At 40.0% G+C, this 23,805-nt stretch overlaps 2 protein-coding genes across 10 annotated transcripts in view; one reads left to right on the plus strand and one right to left on the minus strand.

The window, feature by feature from the left end:
- FUBP1 (far upstream element binding protein 1) overlaps positions 1–15,534 on the plus strand; it is a 38,326-nt gene extending 22,792 nt beyond the window's left edge. For 3 of the 4 annotated variants that reach the window (XM_054286057.1, XM_054286056.1, XM_054286050.1), the window contains 2 exons: positions 9,752–9,981; positions 14,959–15,534. In XM_054286057.1, the coding sequence (XP_054142032.1) occupies positions 9,752–9,769 (18 nt within the window). In that variant the 3' untranslated portion in view covers positions 9,770–9,981; positions 14,959–15,534. Of the gene's footprint in view, positions 1–9,751; positions 10,072–14,958 lie in introns of those variants that run through there. The other variant, XM_054286051.1, reaches the window with a different exon arrangement.
- On the minus strand, positions 46–22,863 carry NEXN (nexilin F-actin binding protein). 6 transcript variants are annotated; one of them, XM_054286045.1, is made up of 13 exons: positions 22,787–22,863; positions 16,129–16,210; positions 14,888–15,079; positions 14,668–14,749; positions 14,433–14,581; positions 11,729–11,923; positions 11,476–11,649; positions 9,037–9,222; positions 4,969–5,166; positions 3,424–3,645; positions 2,158–2,343; positions 1,222–1,579; positions 46–1,119 (listed from the first exon to the last, which is right to left on the minus strand). In XM_054286045.1, the coding sequence occupies exons 2-13, from the start codon at positions 16,153–16,155 to the stop codon at positions 1,106–1,108; spliced, it is 1,983 nt and encodes a 660-aa protein (XP_054142020.1). In that variant the 5' UTR covers positions 16,156–16,210; positions 22,787–22,863; the 3' UTR covers positions 46–1,105. The 6 variants fall into 6 exon arrangements, with proteins under 6 accessions (XP_054142020.1, XP_054142018.1, XP_054142021.1 ...); XM_054286043.1 differs by having other exon boundaries at positions 4,969–5,169; XM_054286046.1 differs by lacking the exon at positions 14,888–15,079 and having other exon boundaries at positions 4,969–5,169.
- Between the last annotated feature and the right edge of the window lie 942 nt (positions 22,864–23,805).

Genomic DNA, 23,805 nt, shown 5'->3' on the forward strand with positions numbered 1-23,805 from the left:
TACAGCTTCAGAGCATAATTGTTGTATCAACCTGTATTTCTGTGAATGACTATCACCCACAAAAAATGAAGTTAAATGTTCGTGTAGTTATTAGAGTAAATACTAATTTAAAACACCATGCAGCTCGTTACCCTTTGTTAATGAGGCCAGAGAGTGACTTGCAGCAGGTAACTGTAGAAAGAAAGCAGATTCAGCCACAGTACTATATAAGAGTACTTGAAAGTGTGACCTTTTTGTGTAAAGTTACTCCTCCCAAAGCTTCATCTCTGTGGTTCAGATGGGTGTTAGCAGAGTGACATCAGTGTTGTTGTCAGGAGGTCTTAAAAAAAAGTATTACAGTAGGCTTCAGAAAATAGTGTTTATAGATGTGGCAATAAACTTACTGCATTAAGATTGAGAAAATAGGCACTTTGTGAAAATATTCTCATAGATGTCACCGCCTGTTTCGGTGTCATTCGATCAATGAAAAAAACTCCTGAGTCTTACAAGCAGGTGTTGGTACTTTGAAGACTACTATAAACCTAAAGGAGATGGTTTTTATTTGAGATTATCAGCTGCATAGGTTAATCAGAACAGAACATTTTCAATGTAAACCCATTTTAAAACAAAAGAAGTTATGCTGCTTCAAACAATGGTGAGCACTTACGTCATCTTTTATTCTTTAAAAATAATACACTTGGGTTTTTGAAAATCATCAGGAAGTATTTCCTTTGCCAGTTCAGTGCCTCTGGGATAAGGTAAAACAGCTTAAATATTCAGTGCTCATGCAGGATACACCAACAGATTTACACTACTACACAAGTTCCAGATGGTGTATTCAGCTTTATTCTCTTACACAAGAGTTGGTCTTCAAATGCTGGAGCACTGTGATAATTCATCTTTTTCCTTCAGTTGATCTTTCATACATTGATTCCTTTTAGTTTCAGCCTTTGATATAGTTTTTGCATTGAGTAGGGAATTCTCACAATTTGAAGGGTATATTCTTATCTGATGCAGGAATGACAAATTAATGCACATCCTTGCTTTCTTTAGTTGGCCCCATCAGAGAAAGAGATGATGCAGTAAGAAAGTTGAGGGGAAGAAAGATTCCAGCTAAAGTAGAGCATTAGTAGTCATCAGCTAGAAAACAGAAAGAGGGTTAAGAGAGAGAGGAAATTAGATTTTCATAACAGGAAAGATAATAAGACTGAGATACAAGCAAATTAAAATGCTAGCTCTTACTTTCAATGGTGAGAATACAGGTGCTAGCAGCTGAGCCTCTATTGTTGACTGCTTTACACATATATTCCCCTTCATCTTCTGGGAAGGTTTCTGGCAAGTAAAGGCAGTAGGTTTCTCCTCTTTCAATATATTGATAGTCCTCAGAGTCCTGCAACATTTCCCCTTCAAACCACCATGTAACTTCAGGTTTTGGTTCTCCAGTAATTTTAACTGTAAATCTCACTGGCTCGCCATCAACAACTGATGTGTTTTTCAGTGACTTCTTGAACCAGGGAGCTCCAGATCGAGCCTGATCCTCATCTTCACAAGTAGAACCATTAATAATGCTTCCCTCTTCTTCTTCTTCCTCTTCCCTTTTCTGTTTTAAAATAAGTTGAATTTAAAGTAGCAATAGCACTATGACTGATAGTGACACATGTTTCATTACAAGTTACTGTGTTTCTGAGAAGAGGAAATTCCACATCTGTCCTCAATACATTAGAATGCACCCAATCTGGGTATGCCACGGGCAGTAAAATGCATTTTAATGAGGCTGGAATGTTGGTGTAAAATACAGGCAGGAATGTCAATTCCATTTTCAGACTATTCACAGGATGTCACATACTCTGACACAGGATGTCAGCAGTGTCTCACGCTCTTCTGCAAGTGTTCAGGTTGGATGGAGCTTTGAGCAGCCTGATCTCATGGGAGGTGTCCCTGCCTACATCAGGGGAGTCAGAACTAGATGATTTTAAGGCCCCTTCAACCCAAACCATTCTTTGATTCCATGGAGAGTATGTGCAAACACCAAAAGCAATTTTATATTATTTCAGCAATTCCTAGCACCTGCTAAAAGAAGCAGAACTTTCCTTTTGTATCTGGTAGTGTTGCCTACAGTGGTAATTTAGAAGCTAAGTTAAATGACACAACTGGAGAAGATTATTTTGCAATTTATACCTTTTGTAATGCTGCATCGATTTCTTTTTGCTCAAACTGCATGCGTAGTAATTTCTGCTCCTCAATCCTCCTCTGCTCCTCTTCTTCTCTGGCTCTTGCCATTTGCTCAAAACGAGCTTTCATGTTCACTTTGTGAGTAAATGGAGCCTCGGATTTCATGGCTGGTGTCACATCTACATCATCATCCTTGGGAAATAATAATTAAAAACATGGCTTAACTATTATTTAATGCCTTAGACATATATATATGATAGCAAAACCAGTTTTGTGTTCCCAGAGTTTTTTTTTTTTAACTGAGCAGAGCCACACAGAGACCTGGTTTTTTCAGAAGTTTGTTTGAGTGTAGGGTGAGTTTTGTAATAGTTCATCCAAGGATAGGACAAGATTTTTGGAAAAGTAATTTCAAAAATTCTGTGTAAAAAAATATTGCTGAAGTTTTATTCATATAGAAGTTGAGCACTTCTTGGCAATTGTACATCCTCAGTGACTGGATTATTTTGCCATGATGTTGGATTGGGTTTAACACTGAAACAGTTGACCTTATGAAAACAATGAGTGTCAATCATTAAATTAAAAGCTCACAAATAGGACAGACTTTGAGCTGATGCTGAAGTGACTCCTGTGGAGAAGAGCCAGAATGAAGTTCAGATCAGGCTTAGTACTGTTAAGGTTTTACATTTCATCACAAAAGCTCACACTGAGCATATGGATTCCAGACCACTTTGTCACTGATAGCTCCATTTCTTGGGGTTTCCCCTCTGAAAAACTGAAGGTTCTGGTCTGAAATACAGATAAATAGGAACCCTCTTCTGCTCTACCCTGAGGAGTGAGTGTATATCACAGAGACTTGATCTTCAAATGGTATTGTCTGGATTGGGTAATTGAGTTTTTTATTCCATTCATGTAGTGGAGAATGAATTAAGAGTTCAGAAGGAGAAGCAGTTCAAGTGATGATTAATAGGTAATTCTCAGATATGGATGTTTAAGCCCTCAGACTGGCAGGTTTCAGGTTAAAATGCTGAGTTGTAGGGCTTTGAGCAGAAAAGCAGAACTCTGCTTGACTCAATCACTGATAATAAACTGCTGCTGTCTCTTTAAGGGGTGCTGAGGTGTGATGTCCTTAAGCATCCAAAGGAGGGAACAGGAAAGAAGGGAGAACATAATTTTGGAAGCAGCAAAATTTTATCAAAGCAGCAGCATTTTCCACTGCTGGATCATTAGTGTGCTGGTTAAGTAGATCATTAACATACATAGAATGCAACTTACCTCTTGAAATTTTTCAGCTTCCCTTTCTCTGATTTCTTTATCCATGGCTCTTCTCTTTGCTCGCTCTTCTTCAATCTTCTTCTGTATTTCTTCTTGAGACAGTTGTCCTATTTTTTCAAACTTGCTTTTTAAGTTCTTTGCCTGGATAGAACCGCTTCTTTTTAGCTTCATCAATTCTTCATATTCTTTGCTTAACTCAAAAGTTTCAGCCTCTTCTTCCAGCTGTTCCGAAATGACAGAATGTGTAAGATGGAAAATGCCCTCATTATTTTTACTACCTATTCTCCCTCCAGATGGTATAATTCAATACATTACAGCTCTGTTAGTTACTTGAAATTTCCCCTGTAATTTTTTTTTACTTTGCTATCTCATGATGAATGCATTTGTATCATATCTCAACTAGATACAGATTTTAAAATACCTTGCTTGAATATCCCATTTGTTCAAGGGTTGCTGTCAATAAACTGCCCTTCTTGGATTCAGAAAACCAGACACAGACCAATACAAAAAACTTAGCTGGAGTCCAAAATTCACCTCTATTTGCTTGTAATATGATATGAAGTAATCTTCTAAAATACAGCTATTTTGTTAAAAATAAAATACTGCCTTTTTAATCTTTTCCTAATTCAATGAAAAAGTAAATGACATTTCAAGATGTTGTGGCTGGAAAAGAAAGGGCAGTTGTGGATCCTGCAGTCAAACCACATGGGAAGCTGTAATTACTGATCTTTTTCTCCCTCCTTTTATGACCCTGATTGTAAAGATGTACATGCATTTTAGCTGGATGTCCCTGTCTCTCCCTGCTTCCCCCAGGATTAGTTGAGAACATCACAAGCTAGAGCCTTTACTATTTGCTCAAGCTTTGCAACAAAAATACAACAACAATGAATTAATGTTGTTCTCTAACATTCAAAAGGGAACAATAAAAGAATTGCCACCCACAGCCACACTGAAGTGTAAAGTTCATCAGTGTGATGTTTTAAACATTGGCATGTAAAGCAGATTTTGTGTGTGATTTTTAAAATCAACTGTGCCAGTCTTCAAACCCTTGAAACACCAATTAGAAAAAAATTGAGCCCACTGTATTTTTCTCATTAGGTAGCACAGTATCTCTCTAAGAAAAAGCAAGAATATTGCCCTTTCTCTTACTTCTGTTTTTGTATTGTCTTTTGGGAACTAGATATTTCTGTTCTCCCAAGATCCTACATATTATCTAATCATTTTAGTAATCGTCCAGAAATTCAGAAATTATTGCAAAACCAAACTACGAATTCATAACTGTACTTGCTTCTAAGGTGGGAGTGGATAAACACATTTTCCTGATAGATTAGTGACAAAAAAAGTTATAAAACATTAGATAAACATTATATAAAATGTTTTACAAATAAGATTTTCTATTTTTCTTTCCTTTCACATAATATTGAATGCATTAACTTAAAACTTCTTTCAAAGGAATTTTTCTTTCCAGTCTTAAACTTTTAGTAACAAAGTGATAAATTTTATTTTTGCTCAGAGCATACTTAACATATAGTTTGATGTACAAACCTGTCCCATTTCTTGTCTCAGCTGTTTAAATTCTTGCCTTTCCATTTCCAACTTTTGCCTACGCTCTTCTTCTGTGCGCCTCTTTTCCTCCTCCATTTTTTGTTTCAGCAACTCCTCAAAATTAATTTCCAGTTTACCAGGTAGGAGAGATTCTTGAGAAAAGGTTTTAAACATTTCTGGTGATTCATCATCCAGCACCTGCTGGAAATTCAGAGCATTAATTATATCTGTGATGAAATCACAGCATTGTTCAGACACTTGTGGTACATAAAGATAAGTGACTTTTTGTCACATCTGCCCCAGCACAGACAGGGGCACTGTGCCAGTGTGGCCATTCCTCTGATGCTGTGGGAGGGAGTGCTTTGGGGCTTGGTATTTCACTTTAGTTACAGCACTAAACTTTTATAATGAAGATTAGGTGGTTTTTTAAGTGCAGTATTTTCCCTCTGTAGGGGAGGATGTCCTCTAAATGCACCTTTAGAACCTAAAGCAATTCATTCTTGTTTACTTCAGACAAAGTTTTTGTGTTTAAATGTCATTGCTCTTAATACTGAAGTACATTTATCTGTAAGCTTTCTCTTAAGCAATCTGAATTACATTTGTGTTCTAAAGCAGTATTAGTATTCCCAGTAAGGATAAAGAACAGAACATTCAGAAGAAGCTCTTCTTTTTGCACAAATTGTTTATGTTAAGCTATGTGGCTAGTTTATTGATTTATACACCCACTAGCAGGGTTTCCTCCTTTCCCTGTCCCTGAATGGCTTCAGAGCAGGGTTACGCCTGGTTGGCATTGGGAGCAGCTGGCCTATCTTTTAGACTAATCTGTAGATAGTAGGGCCTAGGAAAGGCAGTTTTCATTATGTCCAAAGCAGCAAGTGCAAGAACTAATATTTTATCAGACTGAATTTGTTGAAGTACTAAAATACGAATCTGAACACTGCAAAAGCAGCCAGTAGTGACAGGGAGTTATACAAGAATTTTCATGTAAGTTTATGAATAAGAATATATGTATATGTAACTATATCAACTTACTAACAGATTGTCTCAACAGGAATGTAGGTAAAGGTGAGGTGAGGTCAGGCACTGATGTGGTTTTTGGCACTGTTTGATCAGCACAGGTTTGAAAAACCTTGTGGCAAACATGGGAGAGCTCAATGTGCCCTAAGTTGTAGGCATTTCCAGCAGCAGTAATCAGTCAAATGACAGCAATAATTAAAGGAGCAATATTTCCTTTTGAGCAAGTGCTCTGACTATAAAGGGACAGAGAAAAGGCATTTCTGTAAGAGCCTCTGGCACTACTTATATTTATTGCTGCTTACTGCCACTGTAACCCACACCTTTCTCTGCTCCTTGGTGTTATCTTGGTTCATACCACACTCTTGACCTACTTTGCCCATATCATCTCTTTATTTGCCACAGCTCTTTCAGTAGTTTTTTAGCCCAATCCCACTCAAATTCTGCTATTCACTACAGATTTTACTCACATTTTCCCTCTAAGCTTATAATTGCACTTCAGCACCACCCTTCCTTCCATTCGTTTGTTTTGTGTAGTATGAGCATAATTGTTGAAATTATGTTATAGAGAAGTGAAGTCAAAAACCAAAGCTGTGAACTCCTCCCTACAGTGACAATGATACCCCACAGTTTTTAGAGGCTGCCCATAACTAAATTAGCAAAGCAACATGAAATTCTTTTGTTGGTGGTGCATTAGTTCATAAATTCATGACTTCAAGAAGATACCAAATCTAAGTGACCATGAGAAGCATCAATTCAGAATTTGCCCTAAGGAATTCAAAATCTGTGCATGCACTAGCAGCTGTCTCTGTATTTCTAAGTTATGAAAACACAGCCACCTTCTCCCTGGTTAAAAACCACAAAGATTTAGTTGAGCTATGTCATGCACAAAACCTCTGTGGTTAGTTCAGTAAACATTTTAGCCATATTTTGTGAAATTAGGCCATACTTTTTTTTTCTGCAAAGTGGAAATGGTTGGTAGTGAGAAACTTTCCTGTAACAATCATGGTTTGTAGCATAGTCAACAGGAAAAGTTCTTTGTTTTGTTTTGGAGGTTTTGTGCTAAGACAGGGTTTTTTTGGCAGTCTCTACTAGAAAAAGATTGATGGGGGTGAAAGACTTCAGTGTAGAAGTGATCACACTGATGGTGGGGAGCATGGAAATAGCACAGGGAAATGTGAAAGAGGGAGATCCAAAAGGAGGTGGCATTTGTGTTTTCCAGCCACAATACTACCATTTCTACCACTTCCAAAACGAAATTAAAATGAATGAACATTAAAAAGTTCCTGGAATAACAATTTAATGTTCATTTTTACTGCCTTTGAAAGGGAGGACTATTATATTTTTAAACATTTTAGGACAATCTTCACTGCCGCTACATTTTGTAGCAGTGGGAAATAAGGAAAACAGAAGATTATATTCTGTTAATAGTAGAAAACATAGTATTCATATTCAGGATGCTACTTAACAGAGAACTTTCAAGTGCATAAATGCTAAAAATATATTTCAGGTTTTTTTTAGTTACAGACCACTTTGACTGTCTGCAAGTAGAGCAGTCACAGCCACTGTGCTGGTATGATGGATTACACCCTGTTTATCAGTGAGGTTTTTCTTGCCTGGACACTTGAGTTTAGGCTCTTGCTACACTGAGGGCAAAAAAAGAGTTTCTCAAGAAAGCAGGAAAAAACAGAAGCAGCACATACTTTCTGGGCTTCCTTTAGTTCTCTACTGCCTTTTCATAAAAAGTCTCCAGTAGCATTCTTTTGTTGGATTGAGGGTATTTTTAAGTGGCTTTAGGTTTTGTTTTCTGTCTTTGGAGATACAGACAGACACTATTTTTCAGTACAGCATCAAATATAAATTCACATTGTAGCTTCTCTAGGTAGTCTTTCAGCACAAGTCTTTGGCCCAGTTTCCAGGCAGAGGGAGTGCTGCTGGCTGTATCAGTACTCACACAAAGTTTTCAAAGTATTGCTTTGAGTGATCAAGAAAATGTTACTGGGCACACAGTTGGCCTTTCCCAATTCAGCCACAGAGGATGCAGGAAGGTGCTACCAGATGCCTGGGTTATTCCACAGTTCTAGACTGGCAGGTCCTGCCCTGCCCTCCCTTTTCAAACAAACACTACTTCATTCTAGTTTATACTTTTGTAATTTAATGCTGTATTTCCTGATATTCACCAATAAGTAACTGGCTTATACCCAAAAGCCTGCTGAATCTTGAAATGGTTGGACTAAGTATGAAGACCACAGTTAAAAGCTCTGTGGCCGCATTTTTTTTTTATTTTTTTAAATATAAATAGTAGTTGCCAACCTCTGAAATCAGGCATCTTTCTGTGCTTTCAGGTAGAGTATGTCAGTCCTAAGCCCCTGAAAATTTCTCTTCAGTTTAATCCTAACTCAAATTTTAGAAGTCCTTGCATATGACAGAAATCTGTGTTTGTCAAGGGAAGATAGTATTACAAAGTGTTCTAATGGTAAACACCACAAGTTATTTTTTGTTTTTCCCTGAGCAAGCATTAAAAACATCAAGTAGCAGAGCTCAACCTTTTAATTTTTTCTCCCTGAAGAACCACAGATGACTGGAAGATACATACTTGCAGTGAGCATTTTTCTACTATGTCATTAATTAGTAGTGCTTTTAGTAGTAAGAGTGGACACCCTGTAGAGGTAGGGGAATAAACTTGGAGCTGTAAAAGAAATTGCTCTTCCCAAAAAAACCCAAAACAATTAACCCTCCTTGTGGAAACATTTTTCTTCCCAAGTATGTTGCATCTAGTGTAATAATACCCACTGGATATGATACCTGCTTTGGACTGAATTATCTGAAATCCTGTCTAGGCTGGCTGTGAGGAGGGAATTGTTCTCTGATGACTTTTGGTAAATGAACCTGACTAGTTTACCCCATTACCTTATAATAAATAGTAAGGTGAACTAATTAATGAAGGAGTTGAAGCATGTATTCCTGACTTTATTTAAAAGTTTTTCCCAGAGTTTCTTTCCAGATTGGGATTTAGGTAAAAATTAAATTCTGTGCTAAACCAAAATACCATACCATGTTCTTCCTTGCTTCAGCAAATGCTCTTTTCTCCTCTTCTATGCGTCGTCGTGCATCTTCTTCTGCTTTCCTCTTTTCCTCTTCTCTCCTCTGCCTTTCTATCTCCTCAAAACTGAGTCTGAGTTTACCAGGGCGGAATTCTTTAACAGCATTTTCAGATTCTTCATCACCACCTTCATTTATCTTAAGAGAATAGGGAGAAGAAAACGTAGAAAGCACTTATCTAAACAAGAAAAAATATTCCTTATTGCAAATAAATACTCCATTCCTTTCTGATCTTTTATAAGTACTGTTTTCTCTTTGGGGGAAAAAAATGCATCAAGATTTAGGGTCCTGTGAGCATCATTTAAATCTTTGTTCTAGCCAGGGGAGCAAGAAAAGAAATTTTCAGTATCCTACACATAGCTTTTATAATTTTTAAAACTGTGTTGAGTGTGTAATTCAAAGAACAGTGTGTTACCAGGAAGAGGCTGAACAGTTAAGTACATACTTTATGGTCTCATTGTTGGATCCTTTACTGTAAATCACTCTCTATTCTCTTTATTTACATCATTTTCGTAGATGTTTATATCATCAAGTCTTTTTGTTTGTATAGAAATTGCTTTCATCAGTGCACCACTTACAGAAATGCTGTACAGTCTTATAGCAAATCTGAATCAGTTAGCATTTTACTGTTATTCCAGACTGAGATTTTTGTTTCTTTTCTTTTTAGACATTTAATCATCACTGAAGAAAAGGAATTGAGATACTCTGGTCTCCTCACTATAGCTTCTCTCCAGTGAACTCTTACGTGCTAAGAGAAGCCTGTGCTTTGCAAGCTGCAATCAAGAGCCCCTTTCAGAGGACATCCCAGAGTACTTTATCTGTTCATGGAGGGAGTGACTGGGAGCTGTCAGAGTACTGATAATCCAGATCTCTATACTCTGAGCAGCCCTGGGACTGGTATGTGGGATAACCCATTAAGGGAATTAGAGAAATCTTTATTTGAAATTTGTAAAGGAAAAAAAAAGAGAATTTAAAGAAATTAACTGCTGAATTTTGACAACCACTGGTCAGTAGGTTTAACAGCTTCATGTTAAAAAAATTCTTTTGATGTAGAGAATTTGTAAATTAATTCATATTACTTGATAAATAAATGCATAAGCATAAGGAAGGGAGATGTGAACTAATCTTCAGTTAGAACACCTAAGTGACTTCATGGAGTTTACTCTCCTTCAGTTTCTTCACTCTTCTCCTTCACTAGAATCCCTTGCCCCAAACAAAAACCAAAAATGTCCATTATTGACATAACAGCAAGGTTATTGGTGTGAAACAACAGCAGTTTATTGGAGGGGGACATGAAAAAGTAAACTACAGTTTGGGTATCTGCCTAAACCTAGAACTCTCTCAATATGGACCAGTTGGAAATTTGTGTGTTTCTGCTTTCTAGAAGTTCTGTGTTGTTGGTTTTGTTTAAGTTTGTTTCTGTAGAATATAAATGTCCTGAATGTTTTGGAAATATAATCGAAATAGCGATCTAGAGCTGTTTTCCAAAACTGTCCATGCATAATTATACTCTGTTAAAGCTAGCAAATTTCCTATAAACAATATTTTCCAAGTTTTTATGGAAGATTAAAATCTCATTTCTTGTTAATCTTGTTTGTATGTGAATTTTGTATGCGAATTAAGAAAGTCATAGTGATCATGACTATACAGGGGAAATGGAGTATGGAAAAATAAACTAAACTAAACTATTTGGTTAGCTTAGGTTAATACTAAGTGTATGATTCCTTCAGTATGATCCAAGAACAAACTGTAGTGAGCTCTGTTTATAGCTGATCTAGCTCTGACGTATGATAAAGAACACATATGGAGGCAGTTTTCCATGTAATACAAAACAGGATCTGTGGGCTGCATTTCTGACAATTTAGGGGACTCCCTCTAGTAATTTATAGTTTGTTGTTGTTTATGTTAGTATATAAAAAAGAGCTGATCTTTTTTTTTTTGCCTTTCTTCATAAGGGGAGAGTTGTAATTAATGTATATTTCTATCACATTTACAAATAAATATGGGGATAAGAAACAGCATTCTGTTACTAAGGAATGTTTACATCAAAAACCAATTACTGAACCATCTGCAGCACTACTTCAGAGAAAACAGACAGCCACTCATCTTCTTGAAGGCTTACAGCTTAAGATACTACAAAGTGTAGATAAAAAATCTACTGAGTTGCTGGCAAAATCAAAACACTGTTATTTTTTGGTTCACTAAAAGAATGTCTAAAGCATTATGCCAGTGTGGTTACTGAGTTAGAGCAAAGGTCAAAAATGTCTTTCAAAAACTCATTTCCAGACTCTTAACAGCTTGAAATAGAGATAAGGAAGAAGAAAAGAGAAGAATCACATACAGGAAAGAATGTGCAGATTGTGTACCAGCATGAACAAAATGTGTGCTTACCATTCTCTGCCTGGCTTCTTCAAAGGCACGTTTTTCCTCTTCCAAACGCTGCCTCGCTTCTTCCTCTGCTTGCCGCCTTTGGTTCTCCTGTCTTTGTCTTTCCAGTTCTTCAAATGTCACTTTCAGCTTACCAGGAGACAGAGCATCTTGAGTTTCACTGTTTTCATTTTCACCCTGGGTAAGAAAAATGAAACAGTTGTATCTTAAGCCAATAAATATCTATTATATAGGTATTTTTGGATGACTGCTTTACCTGGACTAATGAAAGGCACTTGGGGTCCTTAAGGAGTTGGTTTTGTTTCTCATCTTTTAGCGCCATTTCTTCATCCTGCGTCTTTCCTTGTTCTGCTCTCTCTTTTCCTGTGTTCTCAGAGTTTATTTTCATCTTCCCAGATGTCCTGGTGCTTTTTACAGGCACTACTGTAACTAGCAGTGATTCATCCCCTTCCTGTCCAAAAAGATATTTATTACATTTTCATGGCACTTGACTTGTAGGTAGCCTCAGTTCTTAATGAAGCTGCTGTTTAACGTGTGTGCACCAAAGCTTCCAAAAGATTTACTTGTGTTGAATATTACCCACAAGAATAAAGTCACTAGTTTTCTTCTAATATCTGACGAGTATCAAGAACTGAATTATATTTTAAACATAATGGCTGGCAAACTCCTTAATTCCTTTATGGATTTTCATTAACTGTTTGCCATAAAAACTCAAGGTTTGGGAAAGAACAGGTGTAATTTTGAATACACAACAATTGTAACCACACTCTACTTCCAGTTTTGTATTTATTATGTAAATGATAATAAACTGCAGCTGGAATAAGCCAATAGCTCAACACAGAAATATGTAATTTGTAATTTCTAATATGTAATTTGTCAGGTACAGTAATTGTTTCTTGAAGGATGTTGCTGCTTCAACTCTCTATTTACAACTTATTTGCCGAAATATAATTTACTTATATTTTTCCCTCCTGCCAAATAAGTTAAAACCGATGAATTTGTAAGTTTAGTTTTTTCTTTCCAAAACTGTAGTAGGAGTGTGATTTTCTTGTGTTAGTGAAAGACAATAGGACCTTTGGGCCCAGTTTTTGAAATGAAACATTTATTTGCAAGATAAATCAAAACCCATATGGTATATTAGTAAAAAAAATAACAAAGTTAACTGAGTGAGGTGTTCAAACATCTGTATATTGTCAGAATCCCCCTTTAATTTCAAGTTTAAGGCAAAGAGCTTTTAAGATAATTCTTTGCAAAGCCAGAGGACTTAAAAGAATCCCTAATATATATATCTATTAGGAAAAGAATTCCTAATATATATAAAATAATTCTGGTGGCTTTGAATATTTACATTTTAGATGTTCTTAATTAGCCACAAAATATTCATAGTGCAGGCTCTGTTTCAGACTTCATTATATTGACTTCAACTATAGAGATAGTTCCATATACATTAAAAATTTGTTGACTTCTTGGTGGACTTTAATTAGGTATTTCTGTGCTGTTTTCTAAGTTTTCCCAACCCAAATTACAATAATAAAACAAAGTGAATAAAAATGTAGGTGAACATTTCTTTAAAAAAATCTGATTACCTCAGCTGCTGATTCAGTTCCCGTATTGTTAAAGTCATCAATCTATTAAATGAGAATTTCATATGATTACATTAATTTGGCTCTTTGCCTTAGAGTTGCAAACATAGAACTGGAAATTCTTTTTGTATCAGTGATATGTATGTAGCACATAAATTCACAGAGGTGGTAAGGAGCGAGGCTCTGCTGGAAGACTTCAGATAGGTCAGCTTGTCAAGGAAGAGGCAACAAGACATAAAACATCCCACACAAAGTCTGCTAAAGCATTCTCAACACTGCTGAACCAAGAACAGTACTTGAGATGTCCATTCTTCACTTAAACATTCCAGAATTGTGTAAAAAAAAAAAATTTTAAAAAACCCTAAAGCTAAGTCATTGATTATTTCTGATTCAAGTGACATTGTCTTCCCCTCAGCTCCTGAAAAAAGCCTCATGCTGTGTTTGCTTCCTATGCTGTGCCTATGCTATGGCCTAAAACTGACACACTTTTTAAAATTCTACATGTAAGTACTTCTGCCTTGCAGGGTAGATTAAATGTATGCTAGGTACAATGCCAATTAAACGTACAATTTTAACCATGTTAGAAGTTCTAGTAGAAAAGATTGTCCAAAAACTGACTTCTCCTATAGCACTGCTTTTCATTTCTTACAACAAATTCAACCTAAATGAAGTACTACTATCATTTGGTTAAACAGAAATTTGCATATGTTTTTAGTCTATAATTTAAATGCTTACTCTCACTGCAGTATTTGCAGCACTGAAGAAAACTTGCAAAAGGAATTAAGTTTGATATCCTACAAAAGACAGAATTTTCTTTATTGGCATCAATCAAAGTTGGAGTCTGTTCATATTTTATATATATATATATGCAATGATGATTCACAAAATGGCAAAGGAATAAAACATGACCTGGATCTTCATGATTTATTATTTTTACTGCATTAGTGTTGTCTCATTTTTACCTGCCACTGGCGTTTTCTTACTACTTCTTGCTTGCCTTAGTTCATGTATCACTGAGCTCTATCCACTAACTTACAAGGAAAGGTTGTCTAAAGTAAGAGTTTATAAAATACAAAAACCACTTTCATATTAGTTTAGTAAACTTATATGCATATGACACCAAAATTTGTGCATGGTTTCTAACAGGTTTATGCCTGCCCAGTTTCATCTGCAACTCAACTTTGGAGCTTACAAGAAAATTGTTACTGTAAAGAAATGAAGACTGAACATAATATCTCACTTCCACCCCACTGAGCATCTCCCACGTAAATCTCTACTATGAGAAATCTTAAGATCAATCTTTCTGATCAATACAAAACATTTTTAGTGTTTGTTGTTTACAATTACATCCTGACTGTTGTGATCAGATAAACATACCTCCTGTGCCTTTTTTGCCAATTCTCTTTGAATTTTTCTTTTCTCAATCATATCTTGTTCAATTCTGCGCTTTCTTTCTTCTTCCGTTCTTTTTCTTTCTTCTTCTTGCCTTTGCTTCTCCATTTCTGCAAACTTTCCTTTAACAGTTCCTGTGGACATGAAATGCACAGCTCAGCAGATCCATCTAACACTCACCCAGGGAATTCTGTGGCCATTAAAGTCAGGCCTCTCTTACCTATGAGCTTTGGAACATAACCCTTTTCTGTTTTAGATAGTTTGGTGTCATCATCTTCATCAGATCCAAGCAGTTCTTTCATCTAGTTGATGAAACACAGAAAGCAAAATGTCTTTATAACTTAAATGAAATCCCACTAGTATTGTATTCAAATAATGTGAATAGATTTTCAGATATAATAATAAATATTATAACACAAAATATTAGCAAAGAAAATAACCTCCTGCTTTCTCCTGTTCCATTCTCTCTCTCTAACATATTGTTCTTTTCTTCTTTGCTTTTCATCTCTAGATCTCCTTTGATTTCTTTCTTCCCTTGCTTTCTGCATTGCTTCAAATTTATCCTTTACATCACCCTTGTGAAGCTTGGGCACATAGGACTTTTGGACGGGTTTAGATGAAGAAAGCAGAATCTTGGTGAAGATATAGAAGAAATGAAGATAAGAAAAAGAAAGGTGAAACAGATGGACAGAATATTTCTGATAGATTGGATTAGAAAGAATGTAAGAACATAAAACAGAAGTGCAATTGAGATTATGAACTTCGTGCTGTGAGCCATCATCAGTTAAGCATCATTATATTTGTTCATATATAGTCATAAATACTAAAATATCCAAAACAACATTCAGCATTATATTAAACTATTAATTTAGATACAGATTTTTATTGTTGCTTTCAATCTTAAACAGTCACCAAAGAGACTCTCTGCCCCTAACATTCAAAAGGGATAAAAAGACATAGATACATAATACAATACATATGAGACTTTTTCTGCAACACTTCAACAGCCATCTATAGTTTTGAAATAAACAGTAGTATTTCTGAATTTAAAACTTGCAATATGCTTACTTTTTCAATATCTAGAAAAAAACATAGATTTTATGTTACAAAGTGCAAAGATCACTGGACCACCAGGGCTCTGATGCTGATACAGCAAATGAAACTTCTTTGCCGATGGTTACTCTGTGGATGTCCAACCACCAAAGGCTCCCACTTTCAGAGCTACTGTGAAGTTTTGTCTTTTTACAGTGATGACAACGGGAATGTTCTCAATAAAATAATACTGAGAAAACTGGCTAAAAACATGCTTTGTTTCATATTTTCCCAGCTACACCAGAAGTTTTTGTTCCTGCTACTCAGTAAGTCTATGTAGAAGAGGAAATACTTGAAGTAGCCTAGTATATTTACATTTTAGCATCAGATGTAAATGTTGCCCAGAATTTCACCACCAACATTTAAACCTTTTCCATATTTCACGCTCCTCCTTCGTGTTTTTCTAACAAGAACATAATTCACAGATTCCATCAAATCTTAAGCTACTTAACAAAACCCCTTTCATTGTCTAAAAATACCAGCAGATTTCCAGTATAATTGTCTTTTACAATTATTTGTAATTATTACTTTTGCAAGCATCAGTTGTAAGTTATTACATTGCCTTGATTACTTTAAAATTGGTACATACCTCAGTTTTCTGTGCAATGTCATTCATGGTTACTGTACTGTGCTCTGCACCTGGTATGTTTAAGATGGCTTTCAGTTTCTACCTAAAAGAAACAGTTGTAGTTACATTCCTTTCTTTTCCTTTTAAATGATGCTTTAACCATCTTCCTGTAAATAAGTTTGCATAGGCTGAAATTGATGGATCACAATTTCACTTGGTCCGCTGGGGCTTTTGCAGACATGAATAGGTTCTAAGTATGCCACAGTAATTAAAAGAACAAGCTTATGATTCACTATTCATGCTCATAACTCCTCTATATAGTCCAAGATATTGGGTTCTAATTTCCATTTTAAAAACAACAAAACTCGGAGCCAAGCTCAGGCTGCCCGTGCTGCTCGCTGCCAAGCTGCGGCTCCCGGGGCTCGTCCCGCAGCTCCGGGTCCCGCCCGGCCCGAGCCGCGATGGGGCTGCGGGAGCGGAGAGGGGAGAGGGGAGAGGGGCTGGGGCAGCGCCCGCTGCCATCCCGGCCTTCACCCGGCACACGGTACCGAGTCACGCTGTCCTTCTCCAGGGAAAAGGAGCGGCAAAAACCATGAAATGGGATAGGTAAGCCACGTACAGATAAAGCATTTCTATAATTTAGCTGTGTTCCGGAAATTACATAGCATTTTTCAGAAGAAAATTGTTCAAAATTTTAAAGTACACTGTATACTAGGAAGCTAACAGAAAGGCACTTTCTCTTCTTTTTCTCTTCTTTTCAGCTTCAGGTCTATCAGAGCTCATGGGAGGAAGGAAATCATGATGTGACTCCAGTGCTACTGCTGTTGTATTGTATTGATACTCTGAGTTGCAGGAAAGCCTAAACTCAGTGTGCCAAATATGGTGCAAATAAGGGGCTCAAAGATTTTAAGCAACAAAATTCTGGAAAAGCAGCTTAGCACTGGAAGGGACTTCTCACTTGTGCTTTAGGGGAGCTGAAGTCAGGGATTTTCATGATATAGAAAGTTAAGCTCTTATTTTTCAAATTCTCTAAGTGTTAATTGCAAACAGATTATAAACATAGAAATATTTATGCACTTTTAAAAATAATTAATAGTAAGAGTTTTTTTCATGTAAACTCCTCAAAAATACACCAACATCACCAGTGCTCGCTGGCAGTGCTGTAGCTACACAAAAGGAATGGGATTCTTAGAGATCTTGGGATGTTTTTCCCAATGAAAGCAGTCACAACATGAAACGAGAGCATTTAGCTACCAACACCTGCCCTGATTTACAAGTTCTAAACTCTTCAAATTTGGCTTCAATAGGGATGTTCTGGAGAGCACTTTGCTGTTCCCTTTCAACCAGTTAGCAGGGAAAGTCACACCACCCCCAGCCCACTCCTTCATTTGTAGACTGATAGGAGTCCAAGGCATTTCAGTTTCTCACTCATGAACATATCATCACCAAGTAGCAGTTCCTATTGAGATTTCAGGTCAGCAGTAGCATGTTAGAGTGTATGGAGTCTAGAAAGGCAGATTACTGCATCAGCATTCTGCAGCCTCAGGGTCTCCATAGGCTTTGCCATCCATTTGTACACTGTGCAGGATTTTCCCAGCTCTGTAAGCTTTAGCTGACTTCTATCCATGTAAGTAAAATCCCCACTGTGATCAGTGTAACCTTAAAACAACTGCAAATCTTTTAACTCCCTTATTTCTCAAAGCAGGTCTTAGAGAAAGTTCTCTGTTCTCTTCTTTTGCTGCTCTGCTCATTTAAAGGCTCCTTCCCCACTTGGGGCTGTCAACCTTTAGCCTTGTACTAAACATCCAGCAGCTGACTCAAAGCTTTACTGCAGGAACCCATCAGAAAACAAAGGAATGTCATGAATTGGTGCAATCCTGCACTGAAGTGACCTGGGACACAGACACATTTTACCCTTGACATGGGGCTGGAGCAGAGAACACTCAAAGATAATCTGTCACAAGGAATTCCACCTCACATCAACACCTCAAGGTAAGGTTATCACAAATTGTGACCACAGCAATGTACCCCATGGATAGGGCTTCATCTTAAAGTCATCTGAAAAACGACTATTCCAAAGTCTGGTTTATTAGTGCAATTAATTGTAAGAAGATGTTCCTGAGTCAAGACTTTGTCTTGAACCTTTCTGATAGTTCCAATTACCTGAACCTCAACAGTGGGGTAACAAATCTGAAATTTTCCTTGGGAGTGCAAATGTTGGAAGAAACCTTCTTTGCAAATTCCTGCTGTCTGAACTTCCAAAATAGTGCCAGTCCAACAGGTTGTGGGCCTCCAAGATGGCAGATATGTTTCTGCCATTTGGAATACTGCCATATCTGCTATTACTTTAGGCTACTTTCCAGTTCATTGGCATCACTAACTCTAATATGTTTGAAGGTTAGCCAGCTGGCTCTAAGGCATTTTGCCTCTGCAAGTCATCCTACCTCCACCTCTGATGCTAAAAGATATTGATATAAAGCACCAGCACACTGCTGAACATGATAGCACCCATGTGTGCACTTCCAGCCCTCTGCATGGCCAATAAACCTTGAGCAGGATGAGCAGCTGGACCCTGCCTCGGGCACCCCTCAGGCCAGATGGGTCATTTCCAATAAAGACAATCAAAATATTGAAGAAAAAAAGAAGCACTCTTGAGTTTTGGGTTGGGTCTGTGAGGCAGTGACCACAGCTTCAGGAACAACCACTGCAGAGAGAAGCTCCTCTGTATCTGCCTCAGCATCAGGAGAGGCTCACAGTCCATGAAGTGGTGCTGAGGAAACCCAAGTGGCTGCATCAGGAAGTCCTGATACCTACAAATCATCTGCCAATAGCTCTGCAGAAGAATGCAGTAATAGATTTTCCAACCCAAGAAACCTTGACCTACTAATTTCCTTTTGAGATGAACTAGTTATATTAAATCACCCATTTATATGTATGTATTCTTGTTTTGTATTTTCATCTAATAAAGGCAATTCTTATTTTTTGAGGCAGCACGAGCCTGACTGTTTAGCTCCTTACTTCAGAAACTGTTTATCCTATTACAAAGCTGTCCAACCTTAATATTCAGTCTCACCTTTTCTTTTCTTTCCCAAAATCAACATACCCCAGCAGAAGCTGTAAGAGCTCCTCATTGAAGCTTCCCACTCAAAAAGAATCCCAGATGATAATTTTGAACATAACCATGATCAAAAAACAAATTCAGCTTGTTACCCTTTGCTGTCCCAGTCTCATCACTCCAGCATTCACCTGAAAATAGTGTAATTTTTTCTTCTCTCCACATTTGATCTTTCCTACAATTAAATGACATATCTTTGATAAAGTTAGTCTGGTGTTAGGAGGTTTATACTGAAAGTTCCAGACTGCAGGGTCCCTTTGAAGGGTCCTCTCCTCAAGAAAAATTTAACCTGCACCCAGTGGTCAATGGTCCTAACTCTGGAACTGGAAAAAAGAGAAAATGCCACTTAATTTGACTGGCTGTTATGCAGAGAGGGTTCTCTAAGTTCAAGTGAAAATTTAACACAAAAGCAATAATACATAGGAAATCAGGAACAGATCAGAAATGTTCTGTAAAATATAAATTACTGCTCTCAAACACCTTACTCATTTACTGTAAATGGATAAGCAATCAGCTCAGATATGCCTTGACCTGTTATGATCACAGCACTTTTCCAACTTTTCATGCAGCCTCCCTAAAATCTTACTTTGGGCAAAAAAAGAAAACCATTTAGGGGACGCAGAAAGTTTGATGGCTCACAAGTCCTGAAATCTATCTCCTTAAATTTAATTAATTTCCATTTCTGAAAGCAGGTCATAGTCCTCAATTGATAAAAAAAAAAAACTTGTGCGGCTTTAGCCAGACTAAAAAATAAAAAAAATTTCCCATAAATAATAAAATTTGCTTTCTTTTTAAAAAAATCTTGTTTTTCAAGGGCTTGATAAACATCTTCACATGAGACACAAAAAATGCCATCATTTCCCTGAACGAAACAGCACTCTTTACAATAGGAGTATGAAGTCAGGACTTGAAAAAGAGGTCCAGTTCCTCTGTGATTTCTCCTTTCAAAGGGCCCCCCGCTCCCCTCCTGGGTACTGTGGGTTATAAATAAGCCCTTCATGGCACGGTCTCAGCTACGTTTACCATCTGTCCCCTCTTTGTGATCCACTTGCAGGGAAGTCTCCATTATATAAGAAAACCAAACTGTGAGAGTTGGAAACTCACTGCTTGCAGCCAAAGCACCAAGCAGAGGCAAACACAGTCCACAGCACTGGAATATTTAATAAAATATTAAACAGAACTGGACAGAGGAGGGGAAATGGCCATCATTTATGTCCTGCCTGTAAATGCTCTAGAATGACACTGCCAGTTGTTGTACCAAATTACAGATACTGAAGTAGATACTATAATTATCATGCACAGAGGAACATCCTGAGCTGGCATCAACCATCAGCTCCACTGCAGCCAATGAGTTATGACAATTAATACCAGCTGTCTAAACTTCTCATTTTGTATAAATACAAAATGCAAGACTACTTCCACTTACTTGTATTTCCTTCATTAAGCCTTCATAATTAAAGACCAGAATGCTTACCAACAAGTGACCCAGATAATTTTACAATCTTTTCCTCAACCTTTGAATTTATCACACTTTGACATTTATTGAGAGTCTTATTTTGTTGTAGAATACTCCTTGCAGATAGGGTGTTATTTATAAAAACATGCATATTATAAAGGATGCCTATGTTTTATACAGCTGTAAACACTCCTAAAGCAGCAGTGCCATTCAGCCCAACTGTTAAAAAATGTGATCACCCTTCTCTGCACAAAAGGTCTGCTGATCCCTTGCTCTATTCTGCTGTTAAGGGGTACACAGGCTGCAGAGCAAACATAGTGAGGGTTCAGAGACTGCTCTGGTAGTGGGGAAGCCCTGCTGGCATCTTCTGGCCCATGATTTCATGTTCCATGGTATCTGCTGATCTGAATGGAAGTGGCAGTAAATTGTGAACTGAGGTCTCCACCAGATAAACCAGGATACTTTGCCCCACACCAGAGTTCCTCCATTCCCCGCTGTGTCCAGCAGCTGAAGATGAACCAAGTGCTCTGTTGACTTCACTGACAGGACTCCAGAGATCAAGGAAACACAAATGCTGGCCACGAGGTGCTACTGCAATCTGTATCTTCCCTGCTGACAGGACACAGCCTTTCTGCCTCTTGTCAGAAATGCTCTTGGCCAGCTCAGACTGAAGCAGGGCTGGTCACCCACAGTGAGCATGGCCTGAGCTCTGCCTCTGCCCAAAGGAGAGGTCTCCAGGGCTTCCTAGAGACACACTGCTGCTTCCCCTGGAGCAGCCCTACCCCACTGCTGGTGCTGATGCCTGTAAAAAAGCTGCATCGTGTGTACCACCCTCACCTGAGCAGGCACAGCTGCCCTCAGTGCACAGCAAGGGCTGCTTCCATTGCCTCCTGCACCGCCCTCCCAGTGCCATGAGCTTTCCCACTGCCTCCCCTCAGCCAGCTTGACCACGGCACTGGTTCTCCTTAAAGGAGTTTCAAAGCTTGATAACCACACCAATGCTTGCCTGGCTTCTTTCACTGAGAAAACTACTCATCTAATACATTCCAAATGCAGTCAAAGTATTCCTTACTAATGTCTTGCCATCTACCCAGCTCTTGTATTTCACCAGACTGTGCTTTCTGCATTGACCAGTCATGTTGTCATACTTCTGCATGCTCCTTAGATGATACAGTTGGCCCTCCTACAGGACTAATTATAATTCATAATTTGGTTTACTTGGACAATTTTCTAGGAGAGCTAATGTCTCTTAAGACCTGAGATCTAAGGTTAAGAGTACAGTGTTTTCTACCATGCAACTATTTGCTGATTAACTCTTGAAACTCTAACATGCTTCATTAAACATGCTTTTTTCAATACTTGTCAGCTTAAAAGAAACCCTTATTTACCTAAAACAATCGTGATAATAACTAAATTGCAACCTGTCACAGAAGCCAAATATTTCTTCCAAGCCCCTCTGTTTTACAGCCATCACTCCATAGTGAAGCAGAACCAATGGACGCATCCAGTACGCCCTCGCTGCTGATACCACACCAACAAAACTGAACTCCGCGCCTAGAGACACACGGCTTCCGAAAATCGGGGATTTCGGGGATTTTCAGCTAACTTTAATGACCCGCACATCACTCACCGCGGGTCCCTCACGGCAGGGCGGGACGGCCCTCCCGGGCTCCGCGTCCCCCGGGCCGCCTCACGGGGCCGGGCGGGCAGAGCCCCGCGCACGGCGGCGCCTTCGGTTAAACCGCTGCGGCCGCGCCCGCCCGGCCCGCGCCCTCAGGGCCCCGCTCCCTCACGGCTGCGGCCGCACCGCCCCCGGCGCTGCCCGGCCCGGGCCCTCCCGCCGCGGCCGCGGTGCGAACGGGCGGCTGCCCCGCAGCCCTGCGGGCAGTGCTCGGACCGGCGGCCGGCGGAGCGGAGCGGTCTCGGCAGCGAGAGGAGACGGCGCTCCCGCCGCGGCTCCGGCCGAGGGGCGCCGCGGGCAGCCCCATCTCCAGCCCCAGCCCCGCCGCACGCCGGGGCAGCGGGGCCGGCTGAGGGGCGGCGGGGAAGGGAGCGGGGCGGGGGGGGCCGGGCCGCGCTGTGCCCCGCGGCGGCGGAGCCGTTCTTACCTGTGCGCTGCCCGCGCTGCGGCTCGGGGCGCTCCGGCGGCGGGCGGGCTGCGCTGCCGAGCGCCCCTTGGCTGCGGCCGCCGCTCCGCCGCTGCAACTTTCCATAAAAGTCGCGACGCGCGCCCGGCGCCCGCATTCCAGGCGAGCCCCGCGCCGCGGCAGCTGGCCCGGCCCGGCCCGGCTCGTCCCCGGCCCTGCGGCTCGGCGCGCCGTGCCCGGCCCCTCGCAGGCAGCGCGGGGGGCGCAGCCAGCCAGCCAGCCCCCCTCCCGCAGGCAGCAGCCCGGCCAACAGGCTAATTTTGGGCTGGAAGCGGCACCGAGCTATAAATAACCGGGGCGGCGAGGCTCAGCTGCGCGTCCCTGGCCGTGCCGGCCCTGCCGCAGGGCAGCGGGCGAGCGGCGGCGGGGGCTCCGCGGGTGCACCGGGACCCACGGCGACCCACCGCCCCCACCAGGACCCGCCGCCCGCTTTCGCCCTGCCCGCGCTGGTCCCAAGCACCGCGGCTTCCCCCGGCGGGGCTGCGCCGGCTCGGCAGCCCCGGGTCAGCCCCACTCACCGCAGCCCCGGCCCCGCACGCAGGGAGCGCTCCGCTGCCCCGGCTCTGCCGGCCCGCGGGGTTTTATACCTACGGCGGTCCGGAGCCGGGTCGGTTAATGGCACATGGAGAGCGATCAACTAATAATAGTAATGTGACAGTCCGCTGATGGAGCGGGGAGGAATCTCCCTAGTGCCAGACTGCGAGAGGCAGAGCGCGGTGGCTCAAAGCAGCGCCTGTCGCTGGGAACTTTACAAAGCAGCGGCAGAAACGTGATTTTATTACATCTGAACGCATTCCTTTTCCTGCTTGAAGATGACTTTTTTCCTACGTGTTCAGCTGCAAGGTTTCCAGTGCAGAACTTTGCTCTTCCTATCTCCCTTGTATTGTGTCTGCCGGACCGGAGCCCAACTTTCAGCTGGGTTATCAGCATTAGGAAAATGAGCACAGGACCTTAGGCTGTGCACATCTGAAGCACGGCCG

This window comes from Melozone crissalis, unplaced genomic scaffold (genome assembly GCF_028551555.1).
Source record: "Melozone crissalis strain CALT ecotype California unplaced genomic scaffold, PUWL_Pcris_2 ptg000045l_1, whole genome shotgun sequence".
In the NCBI taxonomy this organism is placed as follows: domain Eukaryota; kingdom Metazoa; phylum Chordata; class Aves; order Passeriformes; family Passerellidae; genus Melozone; species Melozone crissalis.